Source organism: Ictalurus furcatus, chromosome 13 (genome assembly GCF_023375685.1).
Source record: "Ictalurus furcatus strain D&B chromosome 13, Billie_1.0, whole genome shotgun sequence".
In the NCBI taxonomy this organism is placed as follows: Eukaryota; Metazoa; Chordata; class Actinopteri; order Siluriformes; family Ictaluridae; genus Ictalurus; species Ictalurus furcatus.
In genome coordinates this window covers 8,251,843-8,275,064 of record NC_071267.1, presented here as the reverse complement: position 1 = coordinate 8,275,064, position 23,222 = coordinate 8,251,843, and the positions used below count along the sequence as shown (strand labels likewise).

Genomic DNA, 23,222 nt, shown 5'->3' with positions numbered 1-23,222 from the left:
ACCTGACCAACACATCCATATGTGATTCTAACCCAAACTTTTGCCACAAAGTTTGAAGCACACAATAGCTATAGAATGTTTTTGTAAACGGTAGCTTTAGGATTTCACTTCACTGGGTCTAAACAGCCCAGACATGTTCCTGCATAACAATGCACAAAGCAAGCTCCATAAAGACATGATGTGCCTGTGTTGGAATGGAAGAGCTTGTGTTCATGTGTCCACATACGGTACTTTTGGCCATACAGCAGACATCCCACCTCTCCCAGAAGTTCTGGGAGTCTCTCATTTTAATAACAGTGGCTTCCTGACGCCCGCAAATTATATACAATATCCCGGAAAAGTATTTTTTATTTATTTAGTTATCTATGTTGAGAGAGAGAGATAGAGAGTTCAATGGTCATTTCTAATGGTAGAAGGTTCCGGAGAATCCGAGAGAGTGAGTGACAGAAGAGAGTGACACAGCGAGCGTCCTGATTGGTCTGTCTTTGTGCTAACTAACCTATCAGATTTCTCGGTAGGCGGGCCTTACAGTCGACCTCTCTCTCTCTCTCTCTCTCTAGTTCATCCATTAGTTCGGTTCACTTTAGTTCACCCCCATGATGGGTTAAAGGACTGTAAAAGACATGTTGAGGTGTTTAATAGGTGTCATTCGTCCATTAGTATAGCTAACTTTATTTTAACTAGCTGCTATAAGGAGCTACTGTATTGAAGTCTAGGTGATGAGGCCAAACTCCCTGTAGACATATGTAAAGTAGTTATTGAATTAAAAAAAATAAAAAAAATAATGAGTGGAATAATACAGTAATATTTACATTTATTGCAGACACCCTTATCCAGAGCGACTTATATTGATCTCATTTATACAACTGAGCAATTGAGGGTTAAGAGTCTTGCCCAAGGGCCCAACAGTGGTAGATTGGCAGTGCTGGGGCTTGAACTCCTGACCTTCTGATCAGTAACCCAGAGCCTTTAACCACTGAGACACCATTGCCACCACTAATATAATATACTAATATATAATACGAAACAGTGTAAGTACATATTGTAATGTCACATTTTCTGCATATACCAGAAAAGCTGTTTGGATTAGTGTGTGTAAATTGCAGTATGTTGTTAAATAAATAGTTGTGTTCTGTCATAATAAATGTCAGGTCCTTGTCATGTTGTGTGGTTGTGTGTATGTTCGAAGCTATATATAGCCATGATATAGTGTTGTATATCTATTGAAATATGAGTAACACATGGTATGCAATGAAAAACATGATAGCAGACATGGATTACTGGAGGTCCCTGTTGAAAAAACAAACAAAAACAAAACAATAGAAACCCTCATAGAATCTGTAATGGTTATAATGGGAATTGTATTGGTTTTAATGGAAACTGTAATGGTCCCTGTAGGTCTCTACTGGTCATTTTTTTTGCCTTTTGTTGGTGACACGTTATGTCTAGTGGACCCCCCCCCCACACATTAATCCAAGTTAACTGGGTTGCTTGACCCACTTGTTCAAACAGTGTCATAAGACAATAATAAATTACAAATGAGAGAAACCTGAAACTGTTTCAACACAGGTGACGCAATTTGCCCTGAGTCATGTTCCTGGAAAAAAAAAAGTTCCATACTTTTGTAATGGTGCAACAGGGATGACGTAGAAACCCCTTCCCAACCCCAATATATATATATATATATATATATCTCTCTCTCTCTCACACACACACACACACACATCTAGAAACGAGCATGATTAAATAAATGATATTTCAGTCTGGTAAAAAAAAAAAAAAAAACCTACATGACTTTTAACACGATAAATGAGATCGTTACCCGGAAGTAATTCTAAAATGTTACACAGCAGGCTTTTATTTATTTACAGCGTGTCTGGAATAAGATATACTTGATAATGTATGTGGAAAAATATATGTAAATAAACCTGGGTATATAAATTATATGTGTATATATATTTATTTATACACACACACGTATATATATATATATTTTATAGGCGATATTCCACTCGGATGTACGTTGTGACCTTTGTGGCGACTCTACGTCACGCGTGATATCACGCGCGTGTCGTGTCTTCTGGGATGGGGAGGCAGAGAGAGAAGAGCGAGCGTTGATGTGTATGAGAATGAGCAATAATAGTGTTTTTGATACGACTCCGCGTTTAAATTGTATGGCTTGTCTTTTTTTCTCCCGGGTGGGGCGCGGTGTTGTTCCCTTCCCCGGTATTTCGGAGTAATTAGAGGAGCCGCGCTGTGTAAACATCTCTGAAGTGAGGAAGTGGGATGTGGCCCGGCTCTATCTTCGCTTGCGGTCTACGATGTGACACAATCCCAGCGCCTCGGGCACGCACTGCCACTCTTCCACGCGGATATATAAAGACGTGAGTGATGGCATCCGCTTCATGCAGCTGGACCGCGACCGCGACAGCGACGGCTGTTTTGGATTCGCCTCGTGCTGGAAAACTGAAAAGCGATACGTGTGTCGTCATGTAGCGGACTGTGGTGCGTTTGGGTTTTTTTTTGTTTTTGCCCCGACAAAGCGTCATTTGCGTCGGATAATGGACTCGTCGGTAACGCTGGGGAGGCTGGAGCTCGGGCACGCCGCCGTGAGCCCGGACACGTGCCTCAATGGCCCGAGGGCGAAGGAAAGGAGCGCGCAGCAGCACGCGGGGCCGCGCGCAGGACCACTCGGCTGCGTGCCGCTTTCGCACCAGGTCGCGGGCCACAAGTACGGCGTGGACAAAGTAGGTCAGTTTACTGATTAACCTGTTTCTTTTGTATCCAAGTTAAAGCGTCAGTGCGCCACCCACACAGTAAGTTACTCTCTAAAGACGCTGGCTGAAGTGTCTACGCAGTAGGAATAAGTTCTGATCAACAACAGGTTTAATTCCCATTAGACATGCACAGGGCTGCACAATATCGCATATATCGAATATTATCGCCATACCGAGCATGCAATAAGCCCAGGTCCTAAAGAAATCAAATAGACACTTTGTAGCGTTTCGTATGAATATGTCTGCCTTAATGTTTTCTATAAGCTAGTGCGCTCCAAAACAATGACAAAATTCGCATTTAGATATAAGACGCACCGATAATACGGATCAGCAATTTTGATGACATCATTCTGCACTTCAGCTCCTCATCAGAGTTTCTGTCCAATCAAACGCTCTTGAGAATCTGAAGTGTCCCGCCCCACCGACGTTATAAAATCATCCATGGTACTACTAACGCTCATCTAGGCCGTGAGGTAAGCTGAACTCTATTGGTTGTTTAAAAAGATGGGAGGAGCCACTCTGTGTGTCCCACCTTGACTTCCTGTTTCAGCGTAAATTTCGTCAAGTAGTGATGGGAAGTTCGGATCATTTTACTGACTTGGATTTTGGAATCTTGTTCAGCAAAATGAACGATTCTTTTTTTCGAGTCATTTCGTTCATTTCAGCAGAATATGATTCAAATGTTTACATGTTAAATTCCCTGACACATTTAATACTTAATAAACTATAAAATAAACTACAGGCTAATGCAGCCAAGGCTGAATTATGAGAAACAGAAATGATTGATTAATTAACACGTCTCGAGTGTTCTGGTTGGAGTCGTTCGTTCATCCCGTTTTCGGTAGTGCATGGTGCATTGTCTATGGGGCGGTCACAGGAAGAGCAGATGACTCGAACCTGAAGACTCAAGACATGAACTAATCATTTCTGTTTCCTGTACAGAATCTATGGGGAGGTTGCAGCGCATGCATGGTCAAAAATGAATAAATCAGTCTCTGAGACAACTCTTTATATTATGAAGGACACATCACTAGTTTCAAGGCACTTCACTGGGACTTTAACATATCAGTGAGTGGTGTGCCGTCACGTTTCTGTCAATGACGTGACTGTACAGTTTGCTGTAATAATAAGTACGCACTTTCAGATTGCACTCAAGTGTGTTAACTGAGATGAAAGAGTCTCGCTGGGCGAATATCAGCTGCGATAATCAGATATCAGTTTGCATAAAAATATGTGGATGGAAATATAGCTACTGGGCAGTACCAGGAACATACTGTGATATGGTGCTTTTCCACTGCAATGCTCGCTTGTTGCAGTCTTTCCACTGCGTATAGTACCTGTTTGTTTTTTTTTTTGTTTTTTTTTTTTAGTACCACCTCGGTCGAGGGTCTGAGCGAGCCGAGCCGGTACTAAATGTGAGTCACACGCTGAGGGAGTAGGGAATTCTCCTTAACGAGTGGTTCTGTATTGTACCTGAATAAATGTCATTTAATACATACTTTGTGTACAGTAATGTTCTATTAGTTGAAAATTATGTATTGTTTATCTCATTACAAATAAAATTACAATAAAAGTTTCTGTCTTAGATTTTTACATCTCGCTTGTTACCGAGTTCCAAACAGGCGTTTATCGAAGTCACTCCTGTCGTGGCTGAATCTAACTTAGTCAGAATCTAATCTAGGTAGAATCTAACTAATCGAGCACTACGTAGGTTCTAGAGCGGCATTATTTTACGTCCTTAATAGCCTCCATGTTCAGTGAACAGGAAAGGTGTTTGGAATACGGGCGTGACCGTGTATTTGTACAGGGCTTCGATGAGACAACATTATTCCTGCGTGAACGTGAGTAGAAGATAGCACTAAACTGCAGTGGAAAAGCAAGCCTAGAAAAGTAAAGCGAGCCGAGTCGAGTTGAGGCGTACCGTGCAGTGGAAAAGTGGCTTTATACACACGCATCTGCTGACACTTTTGTGACAAATGCTATGCAGCCGATGGCAGTCCAGTAAAACAACATGCCTAGTTTGCTTATTTTTTCAAGATTAGGTCTTAGATGGGTTTGATGTTTGAATGAATGTTCATGAAACTCCGCCCCCAGGATCTACAATCTACAAGGATACGCATCCATACACATAGAAGCGTTCTGGACTAGAAGCCCATTTTCCCAACAGGTTTTCTCAGTGACTTTTGCTAAGGCCACGACTTAATCTGTTGTTATTATTGTAATCTTAATCTCCAGGTTATTTGTACATTTAAGGAATCTTTTTTTTTTTTTTTTTTTATATATATATATATATATAACTATTGCCCCTTTTTAAATGACAGTTGTTTAGCACAGAGTAAGTTAATTCATTATTTCATTTGTTCATCCCTCTTCAGTAAGCTCTTTATTCTGGTCAGGGTCATGGACATTATTCTGGCAACGCTGGGCGTGAGGCAGGGACACTCCCTGAACAGGACACCATCCACACATTTTCACACACTCATACACATCAAGGAACAATTTAACACAGCCAGTACACCTCCCAGCATGCTTTTGGGAGGTGTGAGGAAACCGGAGAACCCGAGAAAAAACCCAGACAGACATGAGTTCAGGATCGAATCTGGAGCTGTGAGGTGGCGACGCTACACACTGCGCCAGCTTCTCAGTCTAAATTCATTCACTTTATCTGGGGGGGAAAAAACCCTCTTAAATCAGGTTGATTGGGAGACATATTCATTCTCAGTATGTGGAAATGTTGCAAGAGTGAACCAGTCTCAGCAGTAGTGACCGTAACAGTAACAGCTATGTATTTGGTGTAACCAGTAGTCAATATGCCACGTCTTTGTAATAAAATGGAAATATGTTGACTTGCTGTGTATTGTGAGAATGGCAATCCACTTGTAAGTTAAAAAAGAAAAAAAAAAGCATGTTTGTGGTTGGTTACATCTGTGGTTGGATTTAACTCTAGGTATACTGCAGCATCCCGATGGTACGGTACTAAAGCAGCTTCAGCCTCCTCCCAGAGGACCCAGAGAGATGCAGTTCTATTGCAAGGTAAGTAGTGTTTAAAGGTACACTTTCGTCCTGCTCCGTTATCTTTCATAATTAGGCCTACATTTCTATTTGATGTGTATTATTAGCACTCTTCAAAAGAATTGGCAAAAATGACTAACAAAGACTGGACACAATGATTCAGAATTTCATTAAAAAAAAGATGAAGAGAAACCACTTATGTTTCCTGTAACTATCAGTATATATTTGGTAGTAGTACTTTCCCTCAGAATTTGGGGCACAGTTGACACCCCTAAATAAAATGTCAAATAAATACAAACATATTGTCGACTGATGTGTCACGGCAAACCAGCAACTCAATTTCCCAGAATGCACCACGAACTACAAACATGGCCGACGACAGCTCCTAATGGAACACGCACGCATGTGTCATAGACGCGTCACCTTCTCCTGATGACTAATCACACACCCCTGTTCCCAATCACACTGACTATCACAAAACACTACGTAAGAGACTGCTCATTCACAAGGTCTTCACGAAGTAATGTGTTCAGTTGCTATAGTCTTTGTTTATTTCTAAGCTGTTCCATTGTTTTATCTATTCTGGTTTTGTTTCTGCTTTGCCTTTTACCTTGATTCCTGCCTTACCTGCTCTAGCCTGTTTGTCTGACCACTGCCTATCTTTGTTTATGTCTTTTGCCTTGCTCTCTGGGATATTATACTGTTCATTAAAGCTCTTACCTGCAATTGCATCTGTCCTAGCCTCCAATACATGACATCGGCTTTAAAAATTATTGTGTTTTGTAATTGCCTTTAGTCACCAAATGCAAGGTTGCACATATACCCTTTTGCCATCCATCTCCGTGCGGAAAGCAAAATAACTTTTATGTGATCTGCACAAGTCAGGTAGTGGAGATAGAAAGTTATACATAAGAAAAAAATGTTTGTCATCTTTGCAATAAATCTACAGTAGGCTCTTACTGTATATGCACATGTTTTGGGAATGCCCTATAATGCTCTCATTCAGGACCTTTTGTATGCATTGCTCTCTCTGACATTTTACACTTAGAGATACCCAAAGACCCCTTGCTCTTCCTGCTATTGGATGACTCCACACTCCAGCTGAAGACACATCAAAAAAGGACTTTATTGGCAGCAGGTACCGCTGTCAAAAAAGACTGCGTTAAAGCTTTTGGTGGAACCATCCAACGGTGGAACATCCAAGCTCAACGGTGCAAGGGATAGAACTATTCGTGGCTAGGTGAAAATCGCTGAGGAGTTATCGGACAAATTAAAACCTTGATCTCTTAATTCATTTATTTTAGCTAGCAAGTCACTTCTATCTAAATGTGGGCAGTTTTGTATAGTTCATTCAATTTGTATTCTATATATGTTTACATTTGGAAATAATGCACACAAACAACTAGGACAGTTGAAAATTTGCCAGAAATTGCACACAGGAGCATACTGACTCCAAACTCAGTGTGAAGAAGGTGGTGGAAAAGACAAAGCGGAACACATTCACACACTTTAGTTGATTTTAGGATTTCAAAATCTTGAACTTGTTAGATCCCTATCTTCATACCAACAAGCTGTTTGGAAGTGTTGCATGGAAAAAAAAGCCACTCCTGAGAGCATCTCACAAACTGTAGCGCCAAGCACTGACTTAAAAAAAAAAAATAGTCAATGGAAGTACAGCTGAAAAAAATGGTGTCCTGTGCGCAATGAGAACTTCCAGATACCCAAAGTAAAATGTTGCAGTGAATCACTGATGCTGTAGCCTTGGCCTGTTTTTGCTGGCATTGATGGCGTCATGGATTCTGCCAGGATATTTTAGCCAAAACCTAGTTGCCTCTGCTAGACCATTTCAAACTGGCCATCTCAGTTTCCAGATTTGAACCTTATTGAAAAACCTGTGGTCTGAATTGAAGCGGAAAATCACATGCACAAGTATAAAAGGCCTGGAAGTGTTCTGCATGGAGGCCTGGACCAAGAGCTTTTGAAAAGTGTCTCCTCTAGCTTATTCCTTGTTACATGAAGAGATGATGGGGCCTCCATACTGTTATCGGAATATATATATATATATATATATATATATATATATATATATATATATATATATATATATATATATATATATATATATATATATATATCGTGTTAAAATAAAAGTATGCAGTAAACTCAACATATTACCTGCACGTGTTTATTTATTTTCTAATATAAATTGCTGCTCATTTCCATGACAGGTTCCTACAGCAGTATATTCATATTAAACTCATGTTTGGAGATGTTCTTGGCAGTCTGTCTCATATAAAACAAAACAAAACTGTTTATAAGAACTTGTCTCTGTTTATAATCATGTCTGTCTCTGATGCTCATAAGCATGAAGATAATAATGACGCCTCCAGAGGCCTACCATTGCTTACTGAATCCTGAAGATAGACTTTTGAGGAAAGACCAGCTGGTCTCTCAGTCCACAATTGCTTTTTGGGCGTAAAATGTTAAGCTGTCCAACTCCGAAGCGCATCCTCATAATGACGGATGCTGCTAGCCAGTACTCGTATTTCATCTTTTCAGCATGCTCTAATACAGCGAGTGTTTTCAATCAAGATTTCATCTTTTCCCACTGTGGTTCAGTTATGTAACGAACAATACTGACAAGGATCCACCCACACCACAGCACATTTCATATTTCCTCCTTATGACTGGTCTTTAGTTTACCTGGTCCAATCTTGTGTTTTGTGCAGGTTTATGCCAAGGATTGCTGTGACCCCTGCCTACTCGATCTGCAGCAGCATCTTCCCAAGTATTACAGCACTTGGTCTTCTCCAGACAGCCCCACAGGTGACCAGCACCAGTTCTTACATCAGAACCACATGTACACATGATGGCTGCAACAGGCATCAAACGTTTCCTCAGAAATGAACGCTACGCATACATGTAACTCAAAGATAATAGAAACGTTAGAGGAAGCACAACTCAATGTGTGTCTCAGACCTTATACACTACGGTCAAAAGTCTGGAGACACTCGACTGAAATGTTTCTCATGGTCTTAAAAACCTTTTGATCTGAAAGTGTATGATTTTAAATGTTTAAAATCGGTGTTGTAGACACAAATATAATCGTGCCGACATATTCATTTCTTTCATTAGAAAACTAACATTTTATTTACAAAAAAATATTTTTTTTTAAATGGATGACTTGGCGTGAAATATTCTGAAAAGCAGCCAATAAGAGTCCAGTGTCGGTGGGAACTCCTTTAATACTGTTTAAAAAGCATCTCAGGGAAATTCCTCAAGAAATCGGTCGAGAAAATGCCAAGAATATTTTTTCTGGAAATTCTAGGCAAAAAGGGCGTCTACGTTGAATATGTAAAATACTAAATTATTTTGATTTATTTTGTATTTTTTTAATTACAACATAATTCCCATAGTTCCATTTGTGTTATTGATTGTGTTATTGAGTTTTCATAACTTTATTATTATTCTAAAATGTGGGAGGGGGGGAAAATAAAGAACGTGTGTGTAAACTTTTGACCCGTAGTGTACGTCTGCCCTGGTTTAGATCATATTTCAGTGTTTATTTTATAAAACATGCACGTTTTATGTGAATGTTGAATTCGGCAAACCTCTCGTAGATACAGAGATGTCAACATCTACAGTTCAGCTGTGGCAATCATGTTTTTTGATCCCTTGTTATGGGAATATTTTGTCCGTTAAAATTTGTACAGGTTATTCAGTAATCAAAGTACGGGGTAAATATGCTGTGTATCACCATTTAATATTTTCTTTCAGTGTGTAGACGATCATATGTTTTATTTTCAGCCTGTCACGCTAATTACATTATCGACTTATCGTACGATATACGGACGTGACCTTGATCGTTTTTTGCTGACCTCGGTATTCCCATTGTGTTCACGTGCGTGTTTGTTTACATAAGAACGAACGTCACCAACATTTTAGCCGTTCGCACTGTGTCTGTCCTCAGCACTAGGGCTGTCGAATAAAAAATCGAATCTTCATTGAATTTAAGATGAAAGTGCGCATTTTGAATGCAAAAACTGTACATTCGAATGTAAGATGCGTCGCAAGCACGAGCACCGATTTTTAAAAAAAAAATATTTATTATTATTTAAAAAAAAAATTAAAACGTAGTGTTGAAGAAATGACACGCAAGATATTATATGATGCACGAAGAATGTTTTGTTGAAGAGGAAAAATCTAGAAAGAATAGTTGTAGTGTTTCAAATAATCCAGTCATGTCGGGGATTGAGCCGCTTAAGCTGCGTGAGCTGACACAAGGGCAGTTTTCACATGTTTTTGTTGATTCAAGTTTAAGTGAATTTATGAAATGTGTGAATTTTCGGATTAATTTTTCTATTTTCTTGTCAACGACAATGCCATTCACTGATTTTCGATGCCATTTTAGTCAGAGTAAAATTGACAAATCAAAAAATCTGACGTGATGCAATATTGACTAAAATTAAAGGATATTTTTGTCAGAAGACAAACTATTTTTTGACATTTCCGATTCCTGAATATTCTTAAGAATTAAAAGTGTGTCGCTCTTTGAAAGGGTGTACTTGCATCATTATGCTATTTATATTCTCATTATATCAGTGGCATTAAATGGTCTTAAAATGACAATATTGTTTATTGCAATTATTTCTGCGACAATATTTTATTGAGCTATTATTTCTTTCGATTTGGACAAAAGTTTGATTCGTTTTATGGTCTCCTTCATGTCAGTAATAAAGACTTTTTTTTTTCTTCTTCCTCACCGACCACTTTATTAGCAACAAGAAGTTTTTCCAATCTTCACCTGTCCAAACTTAGTGATCCAGTAGAACGTAGTCTCAAATTCCTGTCCACAAGAGTGGAATCTGACGTGGTCTTCTGTTGTTGTAGCCCATCTGCTTCAACGCTCGACATGTTGTGTATTTTGAGATGCTTTTCTGCTCACCTCGTTTGTAAAGAGTGGTTATTTGAGTTACCGTAACCTTACTGTCGACTCATCAACAAGGTGTTTACGCCCACAGAACAGCTGCTCTGTTTTAAATTTTTTTTATTTATTTATTTCGTGTAAATTAAAGAGCCTGTTATGTGTGTAAATCCCAGGAGATCAGCACTTTCTGAAAACAGCCCATCTGGTACTAGCAACCATGTCATGGTCAGAGTCACATGAATAAGCAGGTGTACAGATGTTCATAGTAAAGTGGTTTATGATAACCATGACAATGATGACAAGGTTTAAAGATTAACTAATGCGTCTTGTCGATGTTTTATTTTTTTAAAAAAATTTTATGTTCATGCTGCTCCCTAGGGACAAATATGCCAAGATTCTGAGTAAACTTGCCACCATTTTGCAGGAAACAATTCTGTTTGTGTAGCAGCCATATGTGTACATATACATAGTTATGTGTTGGCTATAACCCTAGTCTAATGGTCGCCGTGAATGCCAGAAAACTGAGTGACCGGCGTATTTAGAACAACTACAACTGCCCAGCAGAATCTGACACACAGAATGCAGTTACCATTTCAAAAAGAGAGAACATCATGTGGGAATAAGAGTCAAAGTTTGCACTATGATCATGTTGCTAATGGTTATGATGATACTCTTCATGTACAGAGCTGTACCTGAAGCTGGAGGACGTCACACGGCGCTTCCAGAAGCCCTGCATCATGGACGTGAAGATCGGCCAGCGTAGCTACGACCCCTTTGCCTCACAGGAAAAGCGTGAGCAACAGATCAGGAAGTACCCACTGATGGAGGAGATTGGTTTCCTGGTGCTCGGGATGAGGGTAAGCACTCACTGGCTCCTTCCTGTTTTATATGAAAATAGACCGTACACTCGAGATGCTTTCTCATTTCCAGTCCCAGAGTAATCCTACTCAAATACACCTTTATTCATTAAATCCATTCAAAAATTAAGTCATGGGTGGAGTCAGGTATTTTCCCACAGTGATCAGATGATTTTAATATAAATGATAACATCACTGTAACAAGAAAATCTCGTAATTATTTGAAAATGCTTCCAGCCTTTTACACTGTGCGAGTGTTTTCATAATAAGTAAAAGTAGCAGTATGATTTTATCAGCTGCTAATCCATAAAGACTTATTTCCATTGTATTCATAGATTTCAATGATTTCTGCTCACCAAGTGAGTAATTATTATTATTATTATTATTATTATTATTATTACTATTTATTTTTTTTTTTAACAAAAAGGCCAGGGGGTGTGCAAGCATCGAGCAAAACCACATCACAGACTAGCAGGAAGGCTGTGCAGTTTTCTAAACTGGACAGCTATGCTCTGTGGAAATGGAAAAACAGGATAATTGATGCAAATCAAGTACTGTGGCAGTCCATACTGGTACGACTCACCATCATCAAGAACCCGATGGGCTTGATTCCTACACCGCTCTGAAAGACTAATATAGAAGCAGACAGCTGTATTTGTATGCACCTGTGCCAGCTGCTCTAGTGTCCTGAATTACAAAAGCACAGGTGGATTAAAATAGCACTTTAAAACCAGCAGTTTATTGTTGATGGTAGAGATGCACTGATCTTGTACCAAGTATGGATACTGGTCGGAAAAGCGGGATTTTGATCAGCATTAGGTTTTCTTATTCAAGCCGCTGACTTTATTTTGCGCCGTGAACATGTGTGTTGTTGACTGAGCCTATGTAATTAGCACATGAACACAGTACACAACTCGTCTTAAAGTTTATCACCGTGTCTGTGATATTTTGCATAACAAAATGTCATAGCAGAAGCTTTCCGGGAGTCAGTTTGGTTACTGTGAGGATGTCAGTGTTAGACTATTGGGTGCATTTCTAATGCACTCAAACTGTCAGTATTCAAACATTCAAACATTGTCCTTTGTTTTCCTAATGAGGCTGTTTGGCTGTCGTGTAGAAACGGATTTAATTTTCCATATTTCCTTGTTTATAAAAGATGTTTTTGAAATAAATTTTCAGAAGATAAAGGAGTATTTACTTAACTGGTGAAATACAAAGTCAAGGTGATATTAAGGTTCAGATATTTATATACTAACAAGTTCTCCTTATAGCAGGGGAATTCATCTAAAACGTCTGTGTTTAAGTTCCTGCTGCATTTAACATGACTTAACATGACTGAATGGCAACATTTACCTTTTAATCCTTAAGCATTAATTATTAGTTCATGGCTATAAATAAGACATCAAAGAGTTTGTTTTGTTTTCCACTAGCACTTCATTACCACTTTGGACTAGTGCCATGGACTCTGAACAGACGAGGCAACTTGAAGTGAAGCGTAAACGTCTGTTTTCACCATTGTATTATTATTATTTTCTTAATGAGCTATGATGTCGCTTCACTAATCAGACCAGAGAGGATAAAATAAGGAAAATTCTACGAAAGTCAAGAAAACTCAAGGTTTTCAGGTTTGATCATTTACAAAAATAGATGCGATTGGCGGCAACAGAGACTCGCTAAACTACGGCACGTTCTTTCCATATGTTAAGCTGTTGTACTATGTATTACAGCGCTCGTTTCGATGTTCTGAAAATACTTTCATGCATCCGCAGCGTGACCCTGGTCCACCATTTGATGACCCCTTTCCTACAGAGCAGATAAAGTGGACGGTCTCAGCATTATGTCTTGCATAAAATGTTCAAGTCCTCCAACTCAACTCTGTGCTCTCTGTGGTCTCTGCTTTGAGCAGTGGGCTAATAAATTATGCATCCTCTTGTAAACAGATCTATCTTTGGGGAGATGGATATCTTTAAAAACAAATCCGTTTCTGTTGGTTATCGTCACTGAAAGACAGTGGGAATTTTAGCTTTTGGAACCGACTGAGCATCAGTATTCCGTGTGAATGCGTGTGTGTGTTATCAATCTGACAGGATGAACTTATCACTCAGGCAGGCCTGAGAGACTTCTTTAATCAGCCTTCAGCTTTGCTGACCTCCCCTAGAGTCCTCGTCAGTCTAGCGGACTCGCCTAGAGGCTCTATTGTCCTTATCCAAAGCCCATCATGAGGTTTACACAACAGCCATCGCAGTTATGTGGGACTGAGCCGTTTTTAACATCCTAAGAGGAAACACGTACTCGAAACTACAGAGCTCGTCTGACAGGTTGCGTTTGTGTGCTGCAATTTTTTTATTTATGAGGGTTGTGGCCTGTCATTCTCACAGCAACACACAGTGAAGTGGCTCTGTTCAAGTGCGATGTATGAATGTCCTGACATTTATCATTATTATTATTATTGTGCTAGGTCTGATGAAGAGAATCACAATAATAGCAAAATGAATCTGAGTCGTTATACAGTGTATATATACCGATCAGTCATAACATTAAAACCACCTGCCTAATATTGCGTGGGTCCCCTTTTTGCGACCAAAACAGCTCTGACCTGTCAAGGCATGGGCTCCACAAGACCTCTAAAGGTGTGTTGTGGTATCTGGCAACCAGACGTTAGCAGCAGATCTTTTAAGTCCTGTAAGCTGTGAGGTGGCGCCTCCGTGGATCGGGATGTGTTTGTCCAGCACGTCCCACGGATTCTGGATCAGATTGAGATCTGGGGAATTTGGAGGCCAAGTCAACACCTTGAACTCTGTCATGTTCCTCAAACCATTTCTGAACAATTTTTTTGCAGTGTTGCAGGGAGCATTATCCTGCTAAAAGAGGCCACTGCCATTAGGGAATACTTTTGCCATGTGTTGAGGTAGGTGGTACATGTCAAAGTAACATCCACATGAATGCCAGGACCCAAGGTTTCCCAGCAGAGCATTGCCCAGAGTCGTTTTGGAGATACACTGATGCAGTCGTCTAGCCATCACAATCTGGCTCTTGTTAGTCACTCAGATCCTTACGCTTGCCCATTTTTCCTGCTTCCAACACATCAACTTCAAGAACTGATTGTTCACTTGCTGTCTAATATGTGGTAAATGGTCTGCACTTGTATAGAGCTTTTTAACCTTGGTGGTTTTACAAAGTGCTTTAAATGGTTTCTCATTCACACACTCGCACACCAATGGCAGCAGGTGCTACCTCGCCATCGGGAGCAACTTGGGGTTCAGTGTCTTACTCAAGGAGACATGTGGGCCGGGAATCAAACCGCCAACCCTACTATTTGTGGACAAGCCGCTCTGCCACCTGAGTCACAGCCGCCCCACCTCTAACATCTTGACAGATGCCATTGTAACAAGATAATCACTGTTATTCACTTCACCTAATGTTGTGGCTGATCGGTGTATATAAAACTCAGTGCTTGTTTAGAAAACCAAACAGTGGAAAAACGTGTGAATGATGGCTCATCAATGTCACTTAATGTCATGGCAAAACACATAGTTGTGCTCGAGTGAGTGAAAGCTTTCATCTCGTCTCCGGCGGTTTGTTTTTTTGGCAGGGATCATGGAAAAAACTGTTTAAGCTTCAAGCCGTTAAGCCTTATCTCGGCGCAAAATGAGACATTACTGGTAATTACACTACTGATTGAGTTGATAGTCCAGAAATTTTTCCCTGTCTCTTGACAGACTGAGATTTGCAGAGCATCAATATTAAATTGACTCCTTCCTGGATGTTTAACCGGAATTCAATATTCTCTGCTTACTTATTCATTAAGTTGGTTAACTAGTGTTATATCCTTTTGCCTCCACCAGAGGGAGATCACGTCCTCTGCTAAAACAATTTGCATCCACAAATGTTCTGGTGTGTGTGTCATTTTATAGGTGTACAACGTGGGCTTGGACTGCTTTGACACATATGACCAGCATTATGGAAGGGGTCTCAAGAAGGATACCATCAAAAATGGTAAGATTTTAAGCCGTGCACTACTTTAATGTATGATAAATAGACCCTGTAAATCCACAGTAGTTGAATAGACAGCAGTTTTATCCACAATGATATTTTGTAGTTGGGTTTGGCAAAGTCTCATGCTATTTTAAAGACACAAATCTACCATGAGCGACTCGCATGATAATTTTTTATAACTAATATGTGATCCTCAGTGCTGTTCCTACATTACCCACAAACAGGGGTGGATTTAGTGATTTGGGGGCCCTAGGCAAAATATAGGAATGGGGCCCTTATTTCAGTGTTTTAACATTGATATTAAAATTTTCAGCCTACGTAATTCAACATTAATAGCAGTAATCAAGGGTGAACTGAGACCAAAAAGTGGCCCTGGACTTTCTGGCCCTGAGCGGATCCCCACACCCGGCCCACAACACGCATTGTCATAACACACCGGCTCTCGTTGATAGTTAGACCAATTTTTAACACCACTTAAAAATATAACACAATACAGAAACATAAATGCTATTTAAACATTTATTTGAAGTAGCACTGAACAGATATCAAGTCATATTTGTAAAATAGGCAAACATAAACAGAACAATGGGACAAAGAAAATAAACTGTACAACTCCTGAATCAGGACTGAAACTCTATATTTTAACACTAACATGAATCCACATCTAATCATTTTACCCCCAAAAACAGACCACTACTATAATAATAATAATAATAATAATAATCATACATTTTATTTTCTAATATGAATCTTATGAAATTAATCTTGATATTAGGCCTATATTAATAAATAAGTCCATTTCACTATGACCACTAACCGAGAGCAAACCATAAGTCGCTGTATGGTACAGTAGGACAGCAGCTTATTAAAGTATCCCCCCCCCCCAAATTGTGGTAATATTTAAACATATTTATTTGAAGTAGCACTGAACACTATCATCATAACATTAAATTCACATATGATCATGTCTGCAGAGTTCAGTTTCATCTGGACGGACGGACGGACGGACAGACGGACAGACAGACAGACAGACAGACAGACAGACAGACAGACAGACAGACAGACAGACAGACAGACAGACAGACAGACAGACAGACAGACAGAACGAACGAACGAACGAACCATGCTGAAAGAGAGAATGAACCCTGCTGCCTGTCCCAGCCTCGCTGTTCTTTGGCTGTAATGCTAGAGCTGTCGGCGCCTGCAGAACTGCAACTTTGCCTTCACGCCAAAGGCAAAATCTGTTCATTTAAACACTTCACAGGCCTTGATAGAAACTTTTTGCTTTCCTCCTGCTTTGTCTTTTTTTCAGCACTGCTGCTTCACTTCATTTTTGCTCTCTCTACACTACATGTGACGTCGTCAACGTTTGCATGAGTTGGCTCCCTTTTTCCTAAATCATTTCTGCAGATGCGAAGTAAAATTGTGGAATAGTCCAGTGAAGTGGGGGGATACACTCATAAATTAAGCATTCTGATGGCGTTTTAGCGTATGGATTTTTAGAAAAACATAATTAATTAGTGAAAAGTAAAAAGAAAACTTTCTTTACCATAAGTTTATGCACTGTTTTTGGGGGCCCTTGGTAGCTCAGGGCTCAAGGCAAGTGCCGACCTTTGCCTAATGGTAAGTCCGCCCCTGCCCACAATGCCGTTTAGCCCTCCCTTCATCTCCACCCAAAAAAAAAAGAACAATGAAGCAGCACTTTAGTCCTTTATTGGACCCAGCTTTCTTACCTTCTCATCTGAACACTCCGCTCAAACAGATCAGCTTCCAAATGCTTCAACTTTCACGCAAATACCACCATCAACGCCATCGTGCTGTCAGCTCATAAATCACTAACTAGCCATTCTTAGCGTCTGGCGTAATTAGGCGCAACTGTGCCATGTAGCTGCATTGCATCCTGGAACTTTGCTCTCTTCATTACTTTTATATTTTCCTCTAATTACCATTAATAGGATGTTGAATGTTGCTGAAAAATGGCGAGTGAGAAAAGAAGCTCTTGTTCTTTTATTTTTAGGTGTTAACAGCAAAATGTGCCCGTTCTCAGTTATGGTTAAAATTGATCATTTCTTTTTCTATTAGACACCATTGTAACTGTGATGATGTCCCCCTGTGATGTCAGCGCAGCACACAACCTCATGCAGCACCAGCCAACAAATTTCAGTATAACCATATTTAATGTGTTTCAGAGTTAAAAAACAAACAAACTGGTCTGTAGAAGTATGGAGTCAGGCTGAATAATCTGAAAAATTTTACTCTACCCTAATGTTCTCACACAAGCTCAGGTGAACAGGTTATTTTTCTTGTTCCATATCCTAACTGCCACGATTGTCATCATGTCTCTCTCTTCAATACAGGACTTTCCAAGTTCTTCTACAACGGCAACCTCCTCCGCCGAGATGTCATCACTGCCAGCATCGCCAAGGTCAAGAGCATCCTTCGTTGGTTTGAGAACCAGAGCCAGCTGAACTTTTACGCCAGCTCTCTACTCTTCGTCTACGAAGGCCTTCCCTTGGCCCCAGAGGAGAAATCCAGCACCCGGAGCCTACAGAAGAATGAAGGTGTTCTGGAGTACAACAACAACATCGAGCAGAGCCTCTCCACAATGTACTCCCTGCACAAGAAAGGCTGCATGCAGAGCCACCATCAAAGCAAGCAGGACAACAGCGCATGGCACAGCCTCACACAGCTGGACGCCGGCGAGCAGGAGACCGAGGAGATGCCTGAGGTGGAGGTCCGAATGATCGACTTTGCCCACGTCTTCCCCAGCGAGGTCCCCGACCACGGCTATATCTACGGTCTGAGGAACCTGCTCAAGGTGCTGCAGACGATACTGGATGACTGAAAAACGAAAGGGTTCTTCTCATCGTACTTCAGCCATAATGCTCTGCTCATCTCAAAAGAGAGGAAAATTTTAAAGTTGTAGCTACTCTCATTCCTCTCTCCCCTCCCTGTCCGGGCTCAGCACTACCTGGACTACAACAAAGTAACCATTTGAAAAGCTTGGTCTTATAGTTGGTCTAGCTGCGCCTGGTTTTCTTTCTTTTTTCTTTTTTTTTTTTTTAATATTAAAAAGTGTTTTACTCAGGTAAATTGATGGTCATTTATAGTATTTATCCTGGCAATGGCAGAAATGAAATTCTCTCACCTTTAGTCACCGTCTTAACCCTCTCTCTGCTTTGCTTCAGCATTTCCCAAGACAAGTTAAACAAGGTATTGTTTTTCATTTGTTTTTACATACAGGCGTATTGTTGCTTCTCACGGCTGTAGTCGGTAAGACTAAGGACTTTGAGTAAGTACATAGTTGTCAATTTCTATAACCTGCGCTGCCAAGATGACCCTGCTTGTGGTGATTTTGAAACGTGCGATTTTTGACTAGCTTACATAAACTCCCCCGTGTAAATATGGTATTATATTTTCTGAGATTGAACCATTCAATGTGCTCACCTGATGGTGGGGAGGCTTGGCTCTTTATTGACATTTTAAAACGTGTCAAATATATTGATTAGCTGTTCTGCCTGTCTTGATCGAGGGAAAAAAACACGCAAACTTCAGTTCATAACCTTTCCGGCTGTCTTTAAGCCATGCTTTATTAATGCTGTATCAGCTGGTCGAGTGTTTTGCTACACTTTCCTGAGTGAACGAAGTGTTCCTGTGCAGACATGGTATCAATTTGAGTGCTGGAGGCAAAACCAGCAGAGTGATCTCGATTATAAAAAATAAATGGAAAAAAAAATCCACTGGAAATCAAGAGAGGAAAAAAAAAAACGATTACTATCAGAATTAAGACCAGATTTTTCTTTTTCCTCTCCGAGTCATTGGACAGCTATTTTTTTTTTTTTTTTTTTTTTTAAATTAGTTTATTAGTCCTTAACTTTGCATTGTATTTATATTAACAAATTCTGTTGCAGCTTTTTATTTTTTATTTTTAAACAATCCTTTTAAAAACCTAGGGCATTGCAGATTTTATAGAGTTTCATATAGGTGCGTAATCACTGTATACACTGACATACTTAATCTGTGAAATTTATTACTCATCTCAAAGCTGACAAGTTTCTTGCTTTACTCTCCGTTATTCTCCGTAAAATTGTTTCTGTTGGAAAGTGTTCTTTTCCAACAGAATGCATTTCAAGTTACGTAGTATGTCTTATGGCCTTGTCTTATGATGAACGACTGCTGCTGCGTTCGACTCGTCGGAACCTCCGATTTAACATTCCTGTTGATTTAAGCAGAACAAGGGCATGCTTTCTGCTTGTCCCCTGAAGAGGAAAGTCGAGCTCTGAAGGAAAAAAAAAAAGCAAAGTTGGAATTGCATGTCTTTGGGCAAAGTCGAAACTACCCGTGTGTTTAATTCCCTGGCTCTTGTCTCACTCTCAGGAATGTATAAGTGTTATGAGGACTTCAAAGTAGTCCAGACATCCGTATGCAAGAACTTGAAGGAAACAGGCCGTGGGCCAGAGCTAGATGCATTTGTTCTGTAGCATGCATACCGCTAAATTGAGGATTTTATTTGCATTCCATTTTTAAAAAAAATTATTATTATTATTTTGGTTCTGCTATTACATTTACAGCATTTCTTTTCATTCATGCACTGAAGCAAGTGGACATACTGTATGATGTATACATCAACCTTCCTGCTGTGAACTAATCCATTCATGTCTAATTTGTTTGAAATCTTATTCTCACTTATAATTATTTTATTTTATTGTTCTTTTTAAACAGTTGCACCTGACTGAGATTTGCGCTGGTGCTCAGAGCACTTTAATGATTTGCTAGACTGGATTTTGCCTATGGAGCTAGTTTAATTGAACTAACTGTAAAGGTATCTTACATTTCAGTTGCCTCAAAATAGAAGGATCTTACTTTAACCATTTTGTAACCTGGTTTTGAGCTCATTCTTTTACCTGTGGCAAATAAAAGGAGTTTTTTTTTTTTTTGCTATTTACATTTTCCAAAAGGAGAAAAATCAGGGTAAATTGTATCATGTTAAGAGGAAAATGTTAAGTATAATTAATCTTTGCTGTCCTGGAATATGCAGGCTCCATTACGCCCAATGGTTTAAAAAACAACCCATGAAGCAGCAGGGTTGCGCAATAAAATGGGTTTAAGTAGCTACATTTGAATGGTTTCCCATGTGCTGTATAATTCTGCAGTTCAGACTGCAGAGTCATTTTTGATCTGTTTTAAATTGAGGCTCTGGAAGAAATAATCCAGGTTGCGGATCAGTACTGGAATGGCCATTCCTCATGTGAATCCTGTCCTAATAGACTAAACCAATTACAGTTTTTGTAATATAGATGTAAAACATGTAATAACCAGACTCGTATATTAGGTGTATATTTGGCAAATCTATCATTATTAATAAAAAAAAAATTGCTCTTAATAACGCCTTGTTTCTTTTTTGACACACCTCATATTTTGCTTTCCTTTCAAGCGGTGAGCGAGCCTTAGTTTAAGTGGACATTTTCCAAAGCAGTACATCACCAAAGTTAGAGATCAATGTGACCAATATACAGTATTTTGTGATCGAAGCTATTCCTTTCATGTACCACAGCCCTGTTGAAGTCTCAAAACTGTTTCGTCAGAAGGTGTTGATTAAATTTACACTGTAGCTCTGACAGGTTTATTTTAATGCATTTGTTCTAATATGTTAGAATTTCTATAGTAATCACAAGCACTTGTATGACACACTACGTGTAATCTAAGCTTAAGAACAAATGAATTAAAAATGTTACAAAATGAACAAAAACTGATAATCATTAGTACGGTAAGGTGTTTTTTGTAAAAAAAAAAAAAAAAAAAAAAAAAAATTTGGTATAAAGAGGGGTTTATTTAAAATTTATGGAAGGAGTCTCAAGTGCCAGTGCTTTGTAACAAAGTTTTCCACTGAAGGAAAGGCTTCAGGACAGGAGAGTTTTTGGATTCTCAGCAACATGACAAGAAGATGAAAGGTGGCTGGTGAGGGAACGACTGTTTATAGTGGCTGTAACATGTCATAACAGGCTCTAACTCTTTTTGCAGACATCCCATAACATTAAATGTAACTATAAAGTAACTGAAATTAATAACAAAAATTTCATTGTTGGGAAGTTGCTGTGCTAATAGGAATAAAACACTTGAGGACAATTTGTTGACTTTTTTCCTACAGGAGCATGCCTCTTACTATTATATTATTGTTCTCAATGACATTAGGCTTTATAGAATTGAACAAGATGAGTAAGGAATAATCCACAGCTAGTTGTGCATTACACGATTTTAACGCACGATGTGGAGTCCATTAAAATCATATAACACTCACCTAGCCATGGATTATCCTGTGTATAACATTGTCATGTGCCAGCATTGAGAAGTTAAAGCTGTCACTTATGTTTGCAGCTCAAAATTTGACTGATAGGATAAAAATAACGCTTAATTTTCATTAGTTATTTTACATAAGGAGTGTTAAATCTAGAATTCTGCTCACTCTAAATCATACACAAATACAAAGGAGTGTGATAAGATTTTGCCACCGTCCATCCATCTTCTACCGCTTACTCCTTTTCAGGGTCACGTGGAACCTGGACATCGGGCACAAGGCAGGGTACACCCTGGATAGGGTGCCAGTCCATCGCAGGGCACAATCACATACACACTCATTCATACACTACGGAAACTTTAGTCATGCCAATCAGCCTACCATGCATGTCTTTGGACTGGGGGAGGAAACCGGAGTACCCGGAGGAAACCCCCACAGCACGGAGAGAACATGCAAACTCTGCACACACATGGCCCCGGCGAACCCCGGACCCTGGAGGTGTGAGGTAAACCACCGTGCGCCCCCATTTCACCATTTATTTCTCTATTCTTATGTCCTGATCCTTATCCTTATTCCTTATATCTCTGTTCCATTTGACCATTTATCTAGTATTTTTGATACTAGCATGGCATAAAGTATCATCGCAGTGTTTTACCTTATTACGTTATCATAACTGAAACTGAGGAGTAAAAATGACTTTCCCAACACTGACTAAGAAGTATATTTATACTTTTGGATTAATCAACATGCCATCTTGAAGGGTTTGAGTCAAAATTGTATATTTCCTCTAGGTGGCACCAATATATCCATCAAGATTACACTGCTGTTCCCAGTGTTGCCAGATTGCACTATATCCCTATTATATTCAGATATTTTTAATGACATGAGATACGTAGCCAGGGGCTGGCGGATATAACTTGGCGAAGTTCTGAGCTGGTTTATGTCGAAACGGATGGGTGATTGGGTTTGGAAACAAGTCCATTCAATCTGTTGTCTTTCCTAGAAACAATCTGGCATCCTGACTGTTTCCCCAGCTGTTCCATCATATTAGAAGCTGCTCTGCATGAAACTGACGCCCTGAGCTTCTGCAATGCTGTTGAGTACAGGCAAAATGAACCATTCTTTAAGAAAGATTAATTTCAATTTCCAGGAAACATGCTGTGCACATTCTGGGGATTGATTTGTTTCATGGGGAGGAAAATGAGCAATTATAATGTAAGCTGAGGGTTATAGAGGATTCTGCAAATATGCTATACAGAGTGTAGCCTACAGCCTACGATGTTGCCAGCTTGGACTCCTTCCCACTCAATTAGGGAGTTTCTTAATTATATTGCACTGACATCACAAATGCCCTGATA

The 23,222-nt window shown here is 39.6% G+C and overlaps 1 protein-coding gene across 1 annotated transcript; it reads left to right on the top strand.

Moving 5' to 3' along the window:
• The first annotated feature begins 1,669 nt into the window (after positions 1–1,669).
• ipmkb (inositol polyphosphate multikinase b) lies at positions 1,670–21,078 on the top strand. Its single transcript, XM_053639134.1, has 6 exons — positions 1,670–2,751; positions 5,725–5,810; positions 8,519–8,615; positions 11,401–11,573; positions 15,488–15,569; positions 17,927–21,078. The coding sequence occupies exons 1-6, from the start codon at positions 2,406–2,408 to the stop codon at positions 18,412–18,414; spliced, it is 1,272 nt and encodes a 423-aa protein (XP_053495109.1). The 5' UTR covers positions 1,670–2,405; the 3' UTR covers positions 18,415–21,078.
• Positions 21,079–23,222: the final 2,144 nt, after the last annotated feature.